The sequence below is a fragment of the Spinacia oleracea genome, chromosome 2 (genome assembly GCF_020520425.1).
Source record: "Spinacia oleracea cultivar Varoflay chromosome 2, BTI_SOV_V1, whole genome shotgun sequence".
NCBI classification, from domain to species: Eukaryota; Viridiplantae; Streptophyta; class Magnoliopsida; order Caryophyllales; family Amaranthaceae; genus Spinacia; species Spinacia oleracea.
Genome location: NC_079488.1, coordinates 85,825,788 through 85,845,136, shown reverse-complemented (window position 1 = coordinate 85,845,136; position 19,349 = coordinate 85,825,788). Strand labels below are relative to the sequence as shown.

General features: G+C 38.8%; 2 protein-coding genes across 11 annotated transcripts; one reads left to right on the top strand and one right to left on the bottom strand.

Annotated features, from left to right (window-relative positions):
• Positions 1 to 6,260: 6,260 nt before the first annotated feature.
• On the bottom strand, positions 6,261 to 14,106 carry LOC130467967 (alcohol-forming fatty acyl-CoA reductase-like). 10 transcript variants are annotated; one of them, XR_008928159.1, is made up of 8 exons: positions 13,888 to 13,922; positions 13,640 to 13,743; positions 12,415 to 12,726; positions 12,188 to 12,272; positions 11,933 to 12,024; positions 11,521 to 11,634; positions 11,211 to 11,412; positions 10,691 to 11,113 (listed from the first exon to the last, which is right to left on the bottom strand). XR_008928159.1 is itself a non-coding variant. In XM_056837177.1 (3 exons), exons 1-3 carry the CDS (start codon positions 13,964 to 13,966, stop codon positions 8,204 to 8,206), a joined length of 387 nt encoding a protein of 128 aa, XP_056693155.1. In that variant the 5' UTR covers positions 13,967 to 14,106; the 3' UTR covers positions 6,261 to 8,203. The 10 variants fall into 10 exon arrangements, 1 of the variants encoding a protein (XP_056693155.1); XR_008928158.1 differs by having other exon boundaries at positions 13,640 to 14,032; XR_008928156.1 differs by having other exon boundaries at positions 12,415 to 12,512; positions 12,595 to 14,031.
• Positions 6,346 to 7,719, top strand: LOC130467601 (uncharacterized mitochondrial protein AtMg00810-like). The gene is made up of 2 exons (XM_056836157.1): positions 6,346 to 6,583; positions 6,629 to 7,719. Exons 1-2 carry the CDS (start codon positions 6,346 to 6,348, stop codon positions 7,717 to 7,719), a joined length of 1,329 nt encoding a protein of 442 aa, XP_056692135.1.
• Positions 14,107 to 19,349: the final 5,243 nt, after the last annotated feature.

Below are 19,349 nucleotides of genomic sequence, written 5' to 3'. Positions count from 1 at the left end.
AGACACAATTGGAGGCTTTCCAAACCATAATTCGTATGGAGTCTTTTCGACAGCTTTAGACGGAGCTCTATTTATAGTGAGTGCAGCTGTATTTAGTGCATGTCCCCAAAATTCTAATGGAAGTTCGGCCTGACCCATCATTGACCTGACCATGTCTAGCAAGGTTCTGTTCCTCCGTTCCGACACACCGTTCCATTGTGGTGTTCCAGGAGGAGTCAATTCTGATAGAATTCCACATTCTTTCAGATGGTCATCAAATTCATAGCTCAGATATTCACCGCCTCTATCAGACCGCAGTGCCTTAATCTTCTTGCCTAATTGATTCTCTACTTCACTCCGAAATTCCTTGAATTTGTCAAAGGATTCAGACTTATGCTTCATTAGGTAGACATAACCATACCTACTGAAGTCATCAAGTGAAAGTGATAAAGTAGCTGAAACCACCTCTAGCATTTGTACTCATTGGTCCACATACATCTGTATGGATTAAACCCAATAGTTCATTTGCTCTTTCTCCAACTTTAGAGAAAGGTTGCTTTGTCATTTTGCCAAGTAAACATGATTCGCATTTACCATAATCCTCTAAGTCAAATGGTTCTAGAATTCCTTCCTTTTGAAGTCTTTTTAAGCGTTTCAAGTTTATATGGCCTAATCGACAATGCCACAAATAGGTGAGATCTGAATCATCCTTTTTGGCCCTTTTGGTATTTATGTTATATACTTGTTTGTCGTGATCTAATAAATAAAGTCCATTGACTAACCTAGCAGATCCATAAAACATCTCTCTAAAATAAAACGAACAACTATTGTCTTTTATTAAAAAAGAAAATCCCTTAGCATCTAAGCAAGAAACTGAAATGATGTTTTTAGTAAGACTTGGAACATGGAAACAATCTTCCAGTTCCAAAACTAGCCCGGAGGGCAACGACAAATAGTAAGTTCCTTACAGCTAATGCAGCAATCCGTGCTCCATTTCCCACTCGTAGGTCGACTTCACCCTTGCTTAACTTTCTACTTCTTCTTAGTTCTGTGGATTGGAACATAAGTGTGAGCCACAACCTGTATCTAATACCCAAGAAGTTGAATTAGCAAGTATACAGTCTATAACGAAAATACCTGAAGATGGAACGACTAGTTCCGTTCTTCTGATCTTCCTTTAGCTTCAAGCAATCTCTCTTCCAATGCCCCTTCTTCTTGCAGTAGAAGCATTCGGATTCAGAAGTGGGTTGACTGACCTTCCTCTTTACAGATTTGGCGCCAGTTTGCTTAGTTGGGCTGGCCTTGTTGCCACCTTTCTTAGCATTCCTCTTCTTTCCAGATTTCTTGAACTTGCCCCCACGCACCATAAGCACATCCTGCTTATCACTTTTGAGCGTCTTTTCAGCGGTCTTCATCATACCGTGAAGCTCAGTGAGCGTTTTGTCCAGAGTATTCATACTGTAGTTCAGTTTGAACTGATCATACCCGCTATGAAGAGAATGGAGGATGGTGTCTATAGCCATTTCCTGAGAAAATTGCTGATCCAGCCGACTCATATTCTCAATGAGTCCAATCATTTTGAGAACATGTGGACTTACGGGCTCGCCTTTCTTAAGCTTGGTCTCAAGAATTTGCCTATGAGTCTCGAATCTTTCGACTCGAGCCAGATCTTGGAACATGTTCTTCAACTCACTGATGATTGTGAAAGCATCTGAGTTGATGAACGTTTTCTGCAGATCCGCACTCATGGTGGCGAGCATTAGACATTTCACATCCTTGTTGGCATCAATCCAACGATTGAGGGCTGCCTGAGTAACCCCGTCGCCTGCGGCTTCGGGCATCGCCTCATCTAGGACATACTCCTTTTCTTCCTGCATAAGAACTATTTGCAAGTTCCTTTGCCAGTCAAGGAAGTTTTTCCCGTTCAACTTCTCCTTTTCGAGAATTGATCGAATGTTGAATGAATTGTTGTTTGCCATATTAAAAACTACAATTGAAAAGAATAAACAAATAAATAACCATTCACAGTTTCTCTTAATAACTTAAATTCTAGCATACATGCATAATTCAATGTTTATTAAGCATTTTATTCAAGTTATGTGTTCCGGCAGGTGTGAATAAAATGATTCCAAGATCCTAAAATCAATGAAGAACTAAGCACAGTTTGTCGACTTAATCCTAAAACATCTTAGGTAAGCAAAAGCCTTTTGCTAATAGTCTAGAAACTATTCTTGGTTGATAGGTACGTCTAAGAACTTATTAGGTAAACCTATCGATTTTGCCACGACATAAAAGGACTCCTTACTTATATCGTTGAGTTTCACCAAAACTAACATGTACTCACAATTATTTGTGTACCTTGCCCCTTTAGGACCAATAAGTAATACCTCGCTGAGCGAAAACTATTACTAGATTGATGTAAAGGATATCCAAGCAAGTGTATATTTTGGCATGGCACCTTTAACTCAATTTTTAAGTTTGGAACTTAAGGCTCTTACTATGTTGGTTAGATTTTAAGTGAACTAAAATCCTTAATCATGCAACATAATCAAGCCACAATCTTATGCATAATTAAGACATATTTAAAGCAATAAATAATTTAAAGCATGCATAAGATAAATGTGATCTAGTATGGCCCGACTTCATCTTGAAGCTTTGACTTCAAAGTCCGTCTGAAAATCTCTGTGGGAGGCACCATTTTCTTCAAATAGGATAAGCTATAATTAAAACTAATTACAACTATTTGATGGTACGCAGACCATATTTGAATTGAAAAACAACTTTGGTACTTTAGACCAATTACATTCAAATTAATGGTACGCAGACCATATTTTCTATCCTATTTGGGCCATACTAGTCACTTCATAACCTGCAAAACAGTACATATACAATATATACCATTCACCCATTCATTATCATGAATGGCCCACATAGCTGGTTAGTAAAACACAATATGCATCACGTAAACATTTGCAGCAATTAATCAAGGGCACCAATAATCTACCAATTATTCAGTCCTTATTAATTCTAATCAAGTTGTTTTAACCTTAAGGATTCGTAGACCTAATCAAGAGTTTATGACTAAAAAGCGCTCCCACTTAAACCAATAAATTCATATGCTTTACTAATTTTAAACATAAAATGTATTTCAAGTCTAACCGGAAACATACAAATTTAATTAAAATTTAAAGCCCATATAAATTTATAATTGAATCCAAAAATTTTAATTTGATTTCAGTCGTATTTAAATTAATTCATGATTTTAATTTTAGTAAAATAATTAGAATAAATAAAATTTATTACAATTACAATATTCAAAATTAAAATCCAAGAAAATAATTTAAATTATTAATTTTAAATTTAATTAAAATTACGTAAACTGAAAATTTCAAATTAAACATTCAAAACGATCTAATCGTAATGCAAACACCCTACGCATCGCACGCCCATGGGCCACACGCACACAGCCATCGCTGGCCATGTGCGCGCAGCCCATGCGCTTGTCGCATAGCTGCTGCATCTACCCATCGCAAGCCATCGCACAAGTTGGTGCTCGCTGCGCGCAGCGCCAGCGCTCGATGCACGCGAGCCATCGCTCGCTGTGCGCGCTCGCCAGCGCTTGCTGCGCGCGCTCCAGCGCTTGATGCACGCGAGCCATCGCTCGCTGTGCGCGAGCCATCGCTCGCTGTGCGCGAGCCATCGCTCGCTGTGCGCGAGCCATCGCTCGCTGTGCGCGAGCCATCGCTCGCTGTGCGCGAGCCATCGCTCGCTGTGCGCGAGCCAACGCTCGCTGTGCGCGAGCAATTGCTCGCTGCGCGCGATCGACGCTGGGCGCAGCGCTCGTGGCACGCGAGCTTGCGCTCGCTGCGCGCGAGGCTGCGCTCGCTGCGCGCGAGGCTGCGCGCGCTTGCGCGAGGCAGTGCGTGTTGTGGCGCAGCTCGCTTGCTGCCCACACGCGACTGCCGTGCCTTGCCTTCGCCCATGCCCATTCGTCCATAGCTCGTGGCCCACGACACAAGGCAGGGCTGCTGCCTTGTGCTCGTGCACCATGCCCTTGCTCATTGCATTCGTGCCGCACGGGCGACGAGCTCCCTTGCTCGTCGTCGCATGCCCGCACTATACAACACCCCTTAAGGGTAACACGAAGCGTCCATTGCTTTGTGCGTGCAAGTTATATGAACGAATCGCATAAAATTTTAAATTTATATTTAAAATTAATGACAAATTAATAAATTTATATTAATTTCATAATTTTAGGGCGAAAAAATCGAAAATTTATTATTCAATTGATTTCCGATTATCATAGATTCAAGCCTAGGTCATAAAAATTTAAAATTTATCATAAATTTACAATTTTTATGGTGGTTTTTAATCATAGGTTTCTAATTAAATTATAATTAATTATGAAAATCAAATTAATTCTAAATTATTCTAATTTTCAACTAATTAATCATAATTACAAATTAGATTGCATAATTAACAAGGCTAGGCATTCAAACTTGTTAAACATATACAGTAGGTCAATCAAAAATTCAAGATTTATCAACAAGAATCGCAAATATTTAATTTAACATCTTAAATTTACGAAATTTTGCATTCGAAAAACTAAAACCTTCGAAAAGTCATAGTTAGGCTTCGAATTTGAGAATTCTGGGTTCGGCAGAAAAATATTATTTTTGTCAAAATTTTAGAATGCCTTTTAAATGCGGAATTGACACAAAAATCACTCGATTTGGATGAGTAACGAAGAAACTGCCGAAAAACTGCGTACGTATAATTAAATAAACGCAATTTGCAATTAATTAACAATTACGAAAATTAATCACCCCTTTTAATTCTTGCAAATTTGTAATATTTAACCATGTTCATGCAATTTAGATTATGAAAATAATAAGAGGCTCGTGATACCACTGTTAGGTTATGATACATATGACAATTCATAAATCATGCGGAAACAACCATTAAGCCAGGAATACATATTATTTACACATAATCATTTAGCATAGTTTAGATGCATACTCTTTGTTGCGTGCCTTCCCTAGCTGCGCCCGAACCGAACAAGAACTCAAGTGTCGTCCCTCCGTAGATAGTCCACAGCACGTCCGGATCCGCCTTAAGATTGACCAACTAGAATCGCCCCTAAGGTACTATAAATTTTCGGCACTTTTGAGCAAGATGTGTGACTGAATTTTTCTCTCAAAAACTCACTTTGAATACTTGAATAACACGTTGTAAATTGTGAACCCAGGCCACATATTTATAGGGGTATGGAAAGAGAATCCTATTAGGATACGAATTAATTAAATTAGAATTATAATAAAACTCTTATTTAATTAATTTATCAAATAGAATTAGGAATTTAATCATTAAACGAATTCTGCACGTTTTAGGTTTCGTATGCGAACACAAACACTTACTCAAGCATGACCCGCAAGCGTGCAGGCCATGCCCGCGCACAGCCCACACGGCCGCACGGCCCACGCGAGCTACAAGCCCACGCGAGCTGCAGCAATGCTCGCAGCCCACTGCTCGTAGCTGCGCGCGCTGCGCGCGCTGTGCGCGCTGCCACGGCCTGCTGGGCCTGGCCTTGCGCTGGGCCTGGCGTGGCCTTGGCTGTTCGTGTGGCGCGCTTGGCTTGCTGGGCGATGGCCTGGCTTCGTGCAGGGCCCTCGTCCGGCAGGCCTCGTCCGATGCTTATTCGTACGATACGCTTCCGATTAAATTCCCGATTCCGGAATATATTTCCGATACGAACAATATTTAATATTTTCGATTCCGGAATTAATTTCCGTTTCGAACAAATATTTAATATTTCCGTTTCCGGAATTATTTTCCGATTCCGATAATATTTCCGATTCTGACAATATTTCCGTTTCCGGCAATATTTCCGATTCCGGCAATATTTCCATTTCCGATAATATTTCCCGATACGTACCATGTTTCCGTTTCCGGCAACATCTACAACTTGGATAATATTTATATTTCCGATACGATCCATATTTCCGTTTCCGGCAATATCATCGTTTCCGGAGTATTCATTTCTTGCCTGTGACGATCTCAGCTCCCACTGAAACCAAGATCCGTCGATTCCGAATATCCATAAATGGAGTATTTAATGCCATTAAATACTTGATCCATTTACGTACTATTTGTGTGACCCTACGGGTTCAGTCAAGAGTAAGCTGTGGATTAATATCATTAATTCCACTTGAACTGAAGCGGCCTCTAGCTAGGCATTCAGCTCACTTGATCTCACTGAATTATTAACTTGTTAATTAATACTGAACCGCATTTATTAGACTTAACATAGAATGCATACTTGGACCAAGGGCAATATTTCCTTCAACCTTTTCTCCAGTTGTCAAAATGTCCACTGTCAGGTGTTTAATCAGCCTAGCTGCCAGTAAGAATTGGAGAATTTTCCAACTAGATATCAACAATGCTTTTCTTCATGGACACCTTGATGAGGAAGTCTATATGAAAATTCTTGTGGGTGTTACTGCCCCACCTGGTTTTGTTTGCAAACTCAACAAGTCTTTATATGGTTTAAAGCAGGCATCAAGGCAGTGGTTTGCTAGATTACACTCTGAACTAAAGTCACAGGGTTATAAGTAGTCTAAAAGTGATTACTCTTTGTTTATCAAACAAGATTCTGGTGATTTGACTGTGGTGGCTGTATATGTTGATGACATCCTCATCACAGGATCCAATGAGGATAAAATTGCTGCCCTGAAATCACATTTGCATCTCACATTCAGCATTAAGGATTTGGGAGTTCTTAATTTTTTTCTTGGTATTGAAGTCAGTCATACCAATGAAGGTTATATTCTTACTCAAAAGAAGTATACCAAGGAACTTCTTCAAGATTGTGAGCTGGACATTTCCAAACCTGTTGTGACTCCATTTCCTCTCAATCTAAAGCTCACCACTGAAGGAACACCTTATCACAATGCAGAACTATATAGATGTTATGTTGGCAAGCTGAATTTTCTCACTCACACAAGACCAGATATCTCCTTTGCTGTTCAATGTTTGAGTCAATTTATGCACTCTCCTACTCTGCAACATATTGAAGCTTTGACTCACACTCTCAGATACATTCATTCCACTTCAGGTCAAGGTATTCTACTCAGGGCTACAGAACAGCTCACCTTGCAAGCTTTTTCTGATTCAGATTGGGCAGCCTGTCCAACAACAAGGAGATCTGTTACTGGTTATGTTTTACTACTAGGAAATTCTCCTATTAGTTGGAAATCGAAGAAGCAATCAACCATCTCCAAAAGTTCTTCTGAAGCAGAATATAGAGCAATGTCTCAAGCTGCTGCTGAAGTTACCTGGATTGTTCGACTTCTTGAAGAACTAGGGGTGCACAATTTGAAGCCTGTTGCTCTACATTGTGACAACCAGTCAGCCATTCACATTGCTACAAATCCTATCTTCCATGAGCGCACAAAGCATATTGAAGTGGACTGTCATTTTACTCGAGATAAGGTTCTTGAGGGGCTTTTGCATCTAAGTTATCTTCCTACTCACAATCAGTTAGCTGATATTTTTACTAAAGTTTTACCCGGTGCTCAACACAGAAATCTGTCTACCAAACTTGGCATGATAAATGACTCTCCCATGCCAAGTTTGAGGGGGGGGGGGGGGTGTTGGTATTCAGCTCAGCTCAGCAACACTGCCAGCAACATGATCACAACAACAGCAAACAAGCAAGGCTGCAACAATCATTTCTTCTAGAACATTCCTAACTGATTTGCCTTAGTTCAAGGGAGTTAGTTATAACTGATTTTTGGTGTAATAATTAGCCTAGCTGATGTGTACCAATGCACGTTTATGATTGGTGCTAACACATCATCAATGTAGCTCATCCTAATGTATTTATACTCTCAGCTTGTACTCCTTAATTCATTCAATCAATAACAGAAAATAGTTCTCTCTATTTCTCTCTCTCTCTAGTCAGTTTTCTTTGCAGAAGTTCATCCCAAATAGGTGAACTCTGACAAACTGGATTCTAGAACAATTCTTTGCAAAGTTTACAACATTTTTGGCTCCTAGGGTATTAACACCCAACGCAACATCATACCTACACTCATTATATGCAATTTACGTACATGTAAATATGTAATATATTATGCGCATGAATACATAATAGCTTGATCGTAGTCTTAAATACCAATCCATGCGTTGATAAATATATCATGGGTGCATAAATGATAAATTATTACCTTTCATCAAATTTTGTGGTTGCTGCTACGTTGATAACGACATCTATATCCTTGTGCATTTCTTTCAGCTGATCAACAGTAAGTCCTAAGTTCTCGTACGATGTATCACCGGCAACCACGGTTATTTTATCCGACACAAAAGACTCGAAATTTGCTCCCCATTTTTCTCTTACAACTTTGAACAACTCCTTGGCTAGCACCTACGTCCACATATTCGTCCAAAATATAACGACATAATGTGAGCTAGGTTAACTCTTCAATTTTAGGAAATTTGTAATTTTCTACTATTTATTTATGAACGCATATAACTTTATGGTAGTCATTACTGTTGAGTAATATAGTGTTTTGATGATTATGAACAAATGATGATTATCTAACTAATGTGTGTATTGTTTAGATGTGCATGAACAAGTAATGAAGGTTAATAAAGATCATTTAGTTGGAAATTTCTGAAGATATATACAAGAAGAAGTGAAGTTCCTGAAAGGAACTCAAGAAGTGAAGGGAACTTCAGAAGAGAAGTCTAATTATATAAGTATACCATTAGACTTAGAGTTTGTGTCCTTAACTACTGCATACTTGTTTATTAGTTTGGTTTTCTTCATCTTGCTTGTATTGGTTGTCATCACTGACTTTATGGTTTTGATGACAACTAGCAAACGACTAACCTATGTTTGAGTTTCAATATGTATACGAAACAAATATAGGTTTGATGAAGAAACAAACATGAAGAGTTCAAGTCAATAAATCAAGTATCCAAGCTGCAACAAAGTTCTTCAAAGGAACACAAACAGATCAGTTCCTCAGCAGATCCTACGAGGAACAACGAGTATAAAGTTCCTGAGTAGGAACAAGCATGGAGAAGTTCCAGAGGCGGAACTATCAACATGAGGCTCTTGAGTTGGAGCATCATGAAGCATGAAGAAGAAAATAAGAGTTTATTTTCTAGGATTCATGTAAGTATGTAGAAACTTGAATAATTGAGGAACACGGTGCCAAAAGGAACTTGTCGGAACTTATGAGAAATAACGTCAGTTTATCTTCCTAGAATACTCCTAGTTTTAAGGTAATTTTAAGTGTCAATAACGTGGCTTTTAACACTCCTAGTTGTTAGGGATTTACCTTTGACTTTGAGTATTTATCTCCTAGTAAAACTCTATTTATTTATGTTTTTAAAATAAAAGATAATTTTTATAAAATCTTATTTTAGTTAGGATTCTGATTTTTATATCATATATTTATTTATTTATTATTTAAAATTCGTTTTTAATAATGTCCTATTCATTCTAGGATTTGTTTTGAATATCTTTTGTAGTTTAATGTGTTTAAAATTTTATTTTTAATAAATAAAAAATAATTAATCTTTTTGTAAAATAAAATCTGATTGTTAGTTATTTTATTTTAATAAAATTTATTTTTCTATTTTATTAAAATCAGATTTAAAAGGTTTTATTTTAGAAAATTAAAATCATTGTTTTACGTTGTTTTGGAAAAACTACATTAGTGGAGAAATAATAGGAGATCATGGAAAACCTGATTATGCTTAGCCCTAACTCCATGATTTTCTCTACTGACTAAAGTCATGGTATCATGCCTAAATTGAAGGGCTTAGTGGTTGTTAGTGGAGAAGATTATGGAGAAAGTGGTTGAGGTTTCTTCCTCTATAAAAGGAGAGCTTTCTCATTCATTCAAGAGTGTCTGACTTGCGTTGTCATTCCAAAAAGGGTCTGGTTTATGTGGAATAATTTTACAGAAATTATATTTTGTTTTCCACGTTTTTAGAGTCAGTTCCTACAGTTCCAAGTTCCTGACAGTTCCGAGTTCCTTTACAGTTATTCACTCTCTACATATTATAGTTTAATCAATTATCAAATGTCTATATTTTAAGAGTTGTTCAAGGGTTAAGTGAGCTCTTGTAATGGGTAATTTGTCAAGGGTTTGAGTGAATTCTTGTATAAGTTTTGGGCACACTAGTGGAAAAAGGGTCATTTGCATCGCACTTTTAAGCACATTTGCGTCGCACATCGTGCGTGGCAAAAGCTCTCGACGCAAATGACTAAAAGTCATTTGCGTCGCACATTTGTGCGACGCAAATGAACCTTATTTGCCTCGCACATTTAGCAAATGTGCGTTGCAAATGACTTTTCAGCACCATGCCTGAAAAGTCATTTGCAACGCACATTAGCTAAATGTGCGACGCAAATGACTTTTCAGCACCATGCCTAAAAAGTCATTTACAACGCACATTAGCTAAATGTGCGACGCAAATGACTTTTAGGCGAAAAAAAAAAGTCATTTGCCACGCACATTAGCTAAATGTGCGTTGCAAATGACTTTTTTTTTTAAAAAAAAATTCGTTTTTTAATATTTTAGTTACAACCCAATAAAAGGCAAATTCACCATAGATCAGCCAACATGTTGATAACCTAACTACACTTTTAACATAAAAGTTTAAGTGAACCATAAACGAATGAGGCCCAAGATATCATTCAAGCAGATGAAAAAAACTCCATTGTCAGACCAAAATCAAACAAATTACAATATGAAATAAAAATAAAAATTTGAACCGAGAAAAAAAAAGCCGAGAAATTAAAATTGAAGCACACTAAATTATGAATTTACAGCGTTCGTGCGACACTAAGACAAACAGGGAGGACTTCTCCTGGACGCTTCAAAATTTCAATTACCAAATCAATTTGAGAGTTGAGATCATGCTTGGATAAGCAACTTCCCATGACACACGTAGCACGCAGCGTCAGCGTCAGCGTATTCAAAGACAAATGAGGGAACCATTCAAGAGTCCCAAGAGCAAGATCAAAGGCGACAATTCTCACAAGTTTAGCGGATTGAAGAGCAATTGTTACCGAGTTTGTTTCCCTTTCTCAAGTTTTAACTTTTCAGTTCTCCTACAATAAAAATTTAGAAATTCATTAATTATCTGAACAGCTTGTTTTCAGTCTCAAGAAATGATTCAAACCTACCCAGATCAACAAAAAAACTAACATTAGGTTCATATTTCTCACTAACTGCGCCACCTTTTTGTTTCTGGAATTGGATGTACCGCAATGTGCTTGCAAAGAAAGCTTCAGCAGCAGAATCTGTTGCCGCATTATCACTTTGCATCTCTGTAGTAATTAATTCCATTAGATCCTGGATTGTATTGACGGTGATTTGGTTGTTTCCCTTCTCAAAAAAATAGAGATACCTAAATATGATGGCAAACTCCAAACTTAAATATGCTGTGAATTATCATGGAAATTCAAACATCCAACACGGTCAGAAAACAAACTTTTCTAGCAAGTAGAGAGCTTACTTATTGATGATTTCAATGAACAGCATAACTAAACCACCACTACCCCGAGTAGCATTAGCCATCTGTTGAGCGGCATTTGCGATTTTTAGAGCCCGCTTTAAGCAAAGTAGAACCCTGCATAAAGGAAAACCAATTAAATACACGATAAGGAATTCCAAACCTACCCAGATCAACAAAAAACTAACAACTTAAAAAAAAAATCAAAATCCTCAATTAAAAAGTTCAAAATACTCGAATTGACAAACTAACCAACACGATCAAACCCTATATTTATAATAAAACAACTTCAATCCTGCTATGAGAAACCGGTTACAGTAATTGGCTAAGCTGAAACTGTCATTCGACAGACCGATAGTAATGCGTTGAATAGAAAAAACATTTCCTTATTTTACTAATTGAATAGAGGCCTCACCTTGGGAGAAAACCAATGGCACTGACCCTCACTCAGTGGAGTATCCGAACTACTATAACTGCAGTTGAAGAATACACATTGGTTGTATCCTCCTACATTCACTAAATCATATTAGAACAACACAACAAGCATCAAACTGATGTTTAAATTTGTGTGAGCACAATGTAAGCAACAAAAATATCAAAACAACTAAAAATATGAAAGAAAATAGTTTAACTTCCAAAGAACTATTGATTTTAAAAATTGAATACTCACCAAGACCAGGACTATCTCTGAGCTCATACTTGATATGAGGCTGCCTCCCAACAAACCCATCACCCTCTACAATATCAGGCACCATCTGAAATCAAAATCCTCAATCAAAAGTTCAAACAATTGCTAAAAATGTTCGAATTTACAAACTAACTAACACAATTCATCAAAACAATATAAAAAGTAAAAATTAATTGAAGTTGGATTCATGGTAAAGAGGGGGGAAATACCTAAGAAATAAGGTAATCAATGACGGCGGCGACGTTAACCGAAGATCCAGCTCCAACGGTTTGGCGTTTCACCCAACCTTAAAAACCCTAGAAATAGGCTGATAAACAAGAACCCTTGAAATCTTCTATACACCGTAGGCTGATAAACAAGAACCCTAATTAACATAAATTGCGCTGTACCTAAATCGCCGACGAACTAATTCGCAGAATTGGATCGGAGACTCGCTAGCAATCGAGCTGCACTGCTTTGAAATGTCTCCTTCTTCGCGGCGGAATCTAGGATTTTTCTCTTCGAGCCGTGTTTTCGCAAATCTTGATTTTTCCGGGTAAATTAAAGGCAAAATACGTATAGTGGTTAGAGGAGATTTCAAATGAATGAAAGATTGAGAGGTATTGACATCTCATGAATGGAGTTCTGGAAAGAAGAAGAGAGAGAAAAAGAGGGGAGAAGGAATAATTAAAAACTTCCGAATTTTTTTTACCTCCTCTGCGTCGCAGAATTACTAATCTGCGACGCAGGTGACTTAAAGAGTCATTTGCGTCGCAGATTAGTAATTCTGCGACGCAAAGGAGGTAATATTTTGCGTCGCATTATTACTAATCTGCGACGCAAATGACTCTGAGAACATTTTAGAGTCATTTGCGTCGCAGATTAATAATTCTGCGACGCAAATGACTAATTTTAAAGCTTAGAACTGTCAATTGCGTCACATGTTTAAATGTGCGAGGCAAATGTGGTGATGCAAATGATTGTTTTTCCACTAGTGGCAGGAACTTGAGTGAGTTCCTGATGTGTATGGGGTAGGAACTTGAGTGAGTTCCTGTTGTATTTGGGGAGGCTTTGAGTGAAGTCTATGAGAGAGAAGCTGATAGGCTTTGAGTGAAGCAAAAGAGTCAAGAGAGACTTCTAGGGAAGTCAGTGAGAGCGTAGTTGTTTGAGGAACAACTATTGGAACTTGAGTTCGTAGAGGAACTCAAGTAATGCCCGAGTTCCTTATAGGTTTGTAACTGAGTTGTTGCCCTATAGTGAAAAGAGTTTAAGTTGAAATCTCTAGTGGGTCGAGGTTTTCTTTCTAGTTGGGCGTAGAAAGTTTCCTCGTAAAATCTCTCTTGCATTGTTTCTCTACTTGCTTAAAGTTTCTTTATAATTCCGCAAAATTGGCTAGAAAGTTCCATACTACAATTCACCCCCCCTCTTGTAGTGTTCCATCCGAATAACAATTACCTCATGTTGTAGCCGAACATGGGCTGCCTGAGCATCTCTAGCCCTTACAAGAAGGTATAATTTGTTAACATTTGGTTGAATCCGAAGTATCTTCTCCACTAGAACTGCAATTTATTTAATCAATGGTACGAGGACATATATGATATACTACGTTAGAACAGAGAAAACATGTGTACGTATAACGTACTGTAAGTACTCCAATAATCAATTAAAAGAAAGATCGACAAGGAAATCGAGTATGTACGTACTCTTGGCAATGAAACCAGTTGCACCAGTAACGAAGATGGTTTTGTTAGCAAGAAACTCAGTTATGCTTTCAAAATCCATGATATAATCAAAATAACTCAATATAAAGAACAGCTAATTGAATTTAATTTGGGATTATAAAAGTGAAGTGATGGAATAAGGTGAGTTTGGTTAACGTATTTATAGGAGTCCACATGAATATTGACCAATAAAACTAACTAGTAATTGCATAAATTATTGAATTTTTGTTTTTTGTTTTGTATAGTACGAATTTAGCAAGGATGCCAGTTCAAGGTGCCTCAAACGTCCATATCTTATAGGTCATCTTGTAGTTATTACACCCAACTATATATAGAATGACGTGTATAAAAAATTAATTACTTGACATATTTAGATTACTTAAATGACTTGTAGACGGCTGATTTTTTTATGTGATTTTAGAAGCTATAAATGTTGTACGTAGTACTCCCTCTGCATTCATTTAAGAGATACACTTGGCCGGGCACGGGTATTAAGAAGAAAAATTGAATGAAATAAAATAATAAAGAAAGTGAAGTTGGGTAGATATTTTAATAAATAAATAAGTGGGGACCATGTCATTTTTGGGGGTTGGGAGGTGGGGTGGGTTTCTGAAATTATTTGTTTAATAGGATGGTGGGTCATAGGGTAAATTAAATGTATTACTCTGTATTTAATTAGATGGTGGAGTTGATAAGTCACTAAATATGGCAAGTGTATCTCTGAAATAAATACGGCCGAAAAAGACAAATGTATCTCTTAAATAAATACGGGGGGAGTATGTTGAAACAAAAGAAAAATGAGATAGAAATTTTAAGCTAGTCTCTAGGTCCAAATATTACATCCCACAATTTGTGTACTAGTTATTTCCTACTTTCTTTCACTAGGTGATATTAATATTATTCCGGGTATGAAACAATAGATTAAAGGTCCTTTAGTTGGTGTAGAAGATTTAGCTTGCTCTTGATGTGATAAGTCAAATAATACCTGCACACGAGTTAGATTACTAGCCTCGGGGGTGTTTCAGAGGAAAATCCCTCTGATGCCTAAGTAATTACTTAGTTCAAGTCTAGAGAGAGTGCTCTAAAAAATTGTAAGTGTGAAGGCAATAAATGAACGTACTTTAATATGTGCTCTAAGACGACATATTTATATTGTTTGTGTAGTAAATGAAGCTAGAGCTTTAATATGAATGGGTCTTGGGCCGCTTATGTGAGGCGTGGAGCCTATGAGAGGAAGCTGACTTTATGTAGTGTTAGCCAAGTGGGCTTTTGCGCAGCAGGCCCAATCGATAGACAATTGGGCACCCAAATAACATTCCCCCCACACCCATTTCATTAAGGATATAATGAATGGGTACCCATATACAACTTGACGGTTTTGAAGTCCAATAGTCCCGCCATTTGATTTAAAAGGGGATTTCGAATTAGTGCATTTATGACAAGTGTCGATCGTCGTTTCAACTTCAAATGATCATGCGGTGTACAACTGAAAGGAAGTTATGCTGTTTTTAGGTTGCTTCCCTACAAATATCCGGCCCAACACCTCATTCCAATCTTTATTTCACACCGCTCTCTCAAAATTCTCTCAAACTCAGGCCGAGCTTCCTCTGCTAATTTTGTAGATATTCGTTTTGTTGTTAGGAATTATCTTCACGACTCTGTTGCATTCAACTTGTCGGCAAATTCCGCTTCTAGAGAAGGTATTCTTCTTGTTAATTTCTCGTTTTCCATCGAATTTTTCTTCTACCCCACCGTCTAAACCCTACGTCTAGGTTTTCCGGCGTGGCTCGAGATAAGGGGAAGAGTAAATTCATTGTGGATTCCTCTAGTGAGAGGGAAAAGGAGGAAGTTTCTCTGGAGAGACCCAAGAAGGGTTTTCGTCTTCTCGACGCTTAAGGGAGCGCTGCTGCTGATAGATCCGAGGGAGCTACTCGTGTTGAGTCGAGCTGGAAAGCTGGTTCTTCGGGGCGATATACCCTTTGCCATGATTATCCTCGTTTTCACGAGGAGGCGAATCCTAATTCAAGGCTTGCGCCGTGTCTGCATGACGTTTGGGCTCATGGTGGTCCGTTGAACAATGCCCCCAACAGTGAGTGGCTGATATGAAAGCCATAAGAAATCATTACTATTGGGTAGAAGAGGATCTATACGGCATCCAATATTCACATGGATATTGGTGTGAGCTCCTTAACCAGGAGTGTCCTCCGTGACCCATCCTCCGAGGGGTTTTTTTTGCAGTCTATACTCATCATCTTGAGTATGGACTTCGATTCCCCTTAGATCCTTTTGTGGATGATATGTTGATTGGGTATAACATATCCTTGGCCTAGTTGACTCCGAAGTCTATGGGAAAATTCATCGATTTCTGATGGGTGTGCAGCTTCCTGAGTTTTCCCATCTCCGTGCCAATCTTCAAAGAGTTTCATGAATTGCAAAGGAACAATGTCGTTCTGGGCGTCAACGGGCACGGGTAGTGAATATTGTGAATAAGAAGGCAAAGAAATTTCAAGCCACTTATATCATAGCCTATCCTTATCTCTCCTCGGATAAAGAATAGGATAGTGGTGAAGGAAATAATGCCCTTGGTCCAAGTATGCATTCAATGTTAAGTCTAATAAATGCGGTTCAGTATTAATTAACAAGTTAATAATTCAGTGAGATCAAGTGAGCTGAATGCCTAGCTAGAGGCCGCTTCAGTTCAAGTGGAATTAATGATATTAATCCACAGCTTACTCTTGACTGAACCCGTAGGGTCACACAAATAGTACGTAAACGGATCAAGTATTTAATGGCATTAAATACTCCATCTATGGATATTCGGAATCGACGGATCTTGGTTTCAGTGGGAGCTGAGATCGTCACAGGCAAGAAATGAATACTCCGGAAACGATGATATTGCCGGAAACGGAAATATGGATCGTATCGGAAATATAAATATTATCCAAGTCGTAGATGTTGCCGGAAACGGAAACATGGTACGTATCGGAAAATATTATCGGAAATGGAAATATTACCGGAATCGGAAATATTGCCGGAAACGGAAATATTGTCAGAATCGGAAATATTATCGGAATCGGAAAATAATTCCGGAAACGGAAATATTAAATATTTGTTCGAAACGGAAATTAATTCCGGAATCGAAAATATTAAATATTGTTCGTATCGGAAATAAATTCCGGAATCGGGAATTTAATCAGAAGCGCGTCGTACGAATTGGCATCGGACGAGACTTGCTAGACGAAGGCCCAGCACGAAGCCAGGCCTACGATCAGCAAGCCCAAGCGCCCAAAAACACGCTGCAAAGCCACGCCCGGTCCAGCGCAAGGCCAGGCCCAGCAATGGCCTTGGCGCGCGCGCGGGGCTGCGACGAGTGGGCTGGCGCTGTGCGTGGGCCGCAAGGCCTGCGTGCGGTGCTAGCGTATCACTCGAAGTGTGTTACTCGAATCCTAAGGCTACCGGGATTTGTCATATGATTAAATCTAATCCTAAAAGATTTAGTTTATTTAATTAGATTCCTAGTAGGATTATAATTAAATAAATTAGTATCCTAATAGGATTCCAAATCCTTTTCCATAACTCTATAAATAGGTGCCTAGGGTCACATATTTACAGAGAGTATTCAAGTATTCAAAGTGATTTTTGAGAGCAAAAATTCAGTCATACAATAGCCTATAAGTGCCGAAAATTCTAAGTACCTTAAGGGCGATCCTAGTTGGTCAAGCTTAAGGCGGATCCGGACGTGCTGTGGACTATCTACGGAGGGATGACACTTGGAGTCCTAAAGACTTGTTCTTGTTCGGTTCGGGCGCAGCTAGGGAAGGCACGCAACAAAGAGTATGCATCTAACCTATGCTAAATGATTATGTGTAAATAATATGCTTTCCTGGCTTTATGGTTTTTCCGCATGATTTATGAATTGTCATATGTATCATAACCTAACAGTGGAATCACGAGCCTCTTATTATTTTCATAATCTAAATTGCATGCACATGGTTAAATATTACAAATTTGCAAGAATTAAAAGGGGTGATTAATTTTCGTAATTGTTAATTAATTGCAAATTGCGTTTATTTAATTATACGTACGCAGTTTTTCGGCAGTTTCTTCGTTACTCATCCAAATCGAGTGATTTTTGTGTCAATTCCGCATGTAAAAGGCATTCTAAAATTTTGACAAAAAGAGTATTTTTCGGCCGAACCCAGAATTCTCAAATTCGAAGCCTAACTATGACTTTTCGAAGGTTTTAGTTTTTCGAATGCAAAATTTCGTAAATTTAAGATGTTAAATTAAATATTTGCGATTCTTGTTGATAAATCTTGAATTTTTGATTGACCTACTGTATATGTTTAACAAGTTTGAATGCCTAGCCTTGTTAATTATGCAATCTAATTTGTAATTATGATTAATTTGTTGAAAATTGGAATAATTTGGAATTAATTTGATTTTCATAATTAGTTATAATTTAATTAGATACCTATGATTAAAAACCACCATAAAAATTGTAAATTTATGTTAAATTTTAAATTTTATGACCTAGACTTGAATCCATGTTAATCGGAAATCAATTGAATAATAAATTTTCGATTTTTCGCCCTAAAATTATGAAATTAATATTAATTATTAATTTGTCATTAATTTTGAATATAAATTTTAAATTTTTTATGCGATTCGCTCATATGACTTGCACGCACAAAGCAATGGACGCTACGTGTTACCCTTAAGGGGTGTTGTATAGTGCGGGCATGTGACGACGAGCAAGGGAGCTCGTCGCCCATGCGGTACGAATGCAATGAGCAAGGCCATGGTGCACGAGCACAAGGCAGCAGCCCTGCCTTGTGTCGTGGGCTGTGTGCAATGGGCGAATGGGCGAGGGCGAGAGCAAGGCACGAGCAGTCGCGTGTGGGCAGTAAGCGAGCTGCGCCACAGCGCGCACTGCCTCGCGCAAGCGTGCGGAGCCTCGCGCGCAGCGAGCGTAAGCTCGCGTGCCACGAGTGCTGCGCCAAGCATCGATCGCTCGCGCGCAGCGAGCGCTATTGTGCGTGCGACGAGCGCTGCACCCAGCGATGGCGTGCGAGTGCTTATTGTGCGTGCGACGAGCACTGCGCCTAGCGATGGCGTACGAGTGCTTGTTGTGCGTGCGACGAGTGCTGCGCCCAGCGATGGCGTGCGAGTGCTTGTTGCGACGTGCGACGAGCGCTGCGCCCAACGATGGGCTGCGGCAGCATGCTCGTGCGTCGAGCGCTGGCGCGCGCAGCGAGCACCAGCTCGCGTGATGCCTTGCGATGGTGAGCAGCAGCGATGCGAGGAAGCGCATGGGCTGCGCGCACATGGCCAGCGATGGCTGTGTGCGTGTGGCCCATGGGCGTGCGATGCGTGGAGTTGTTGCGTTGCGATTAGATCGTTTTGAAATTTTAATTTGAAATTTTCAGTTTACGTAATTTTAA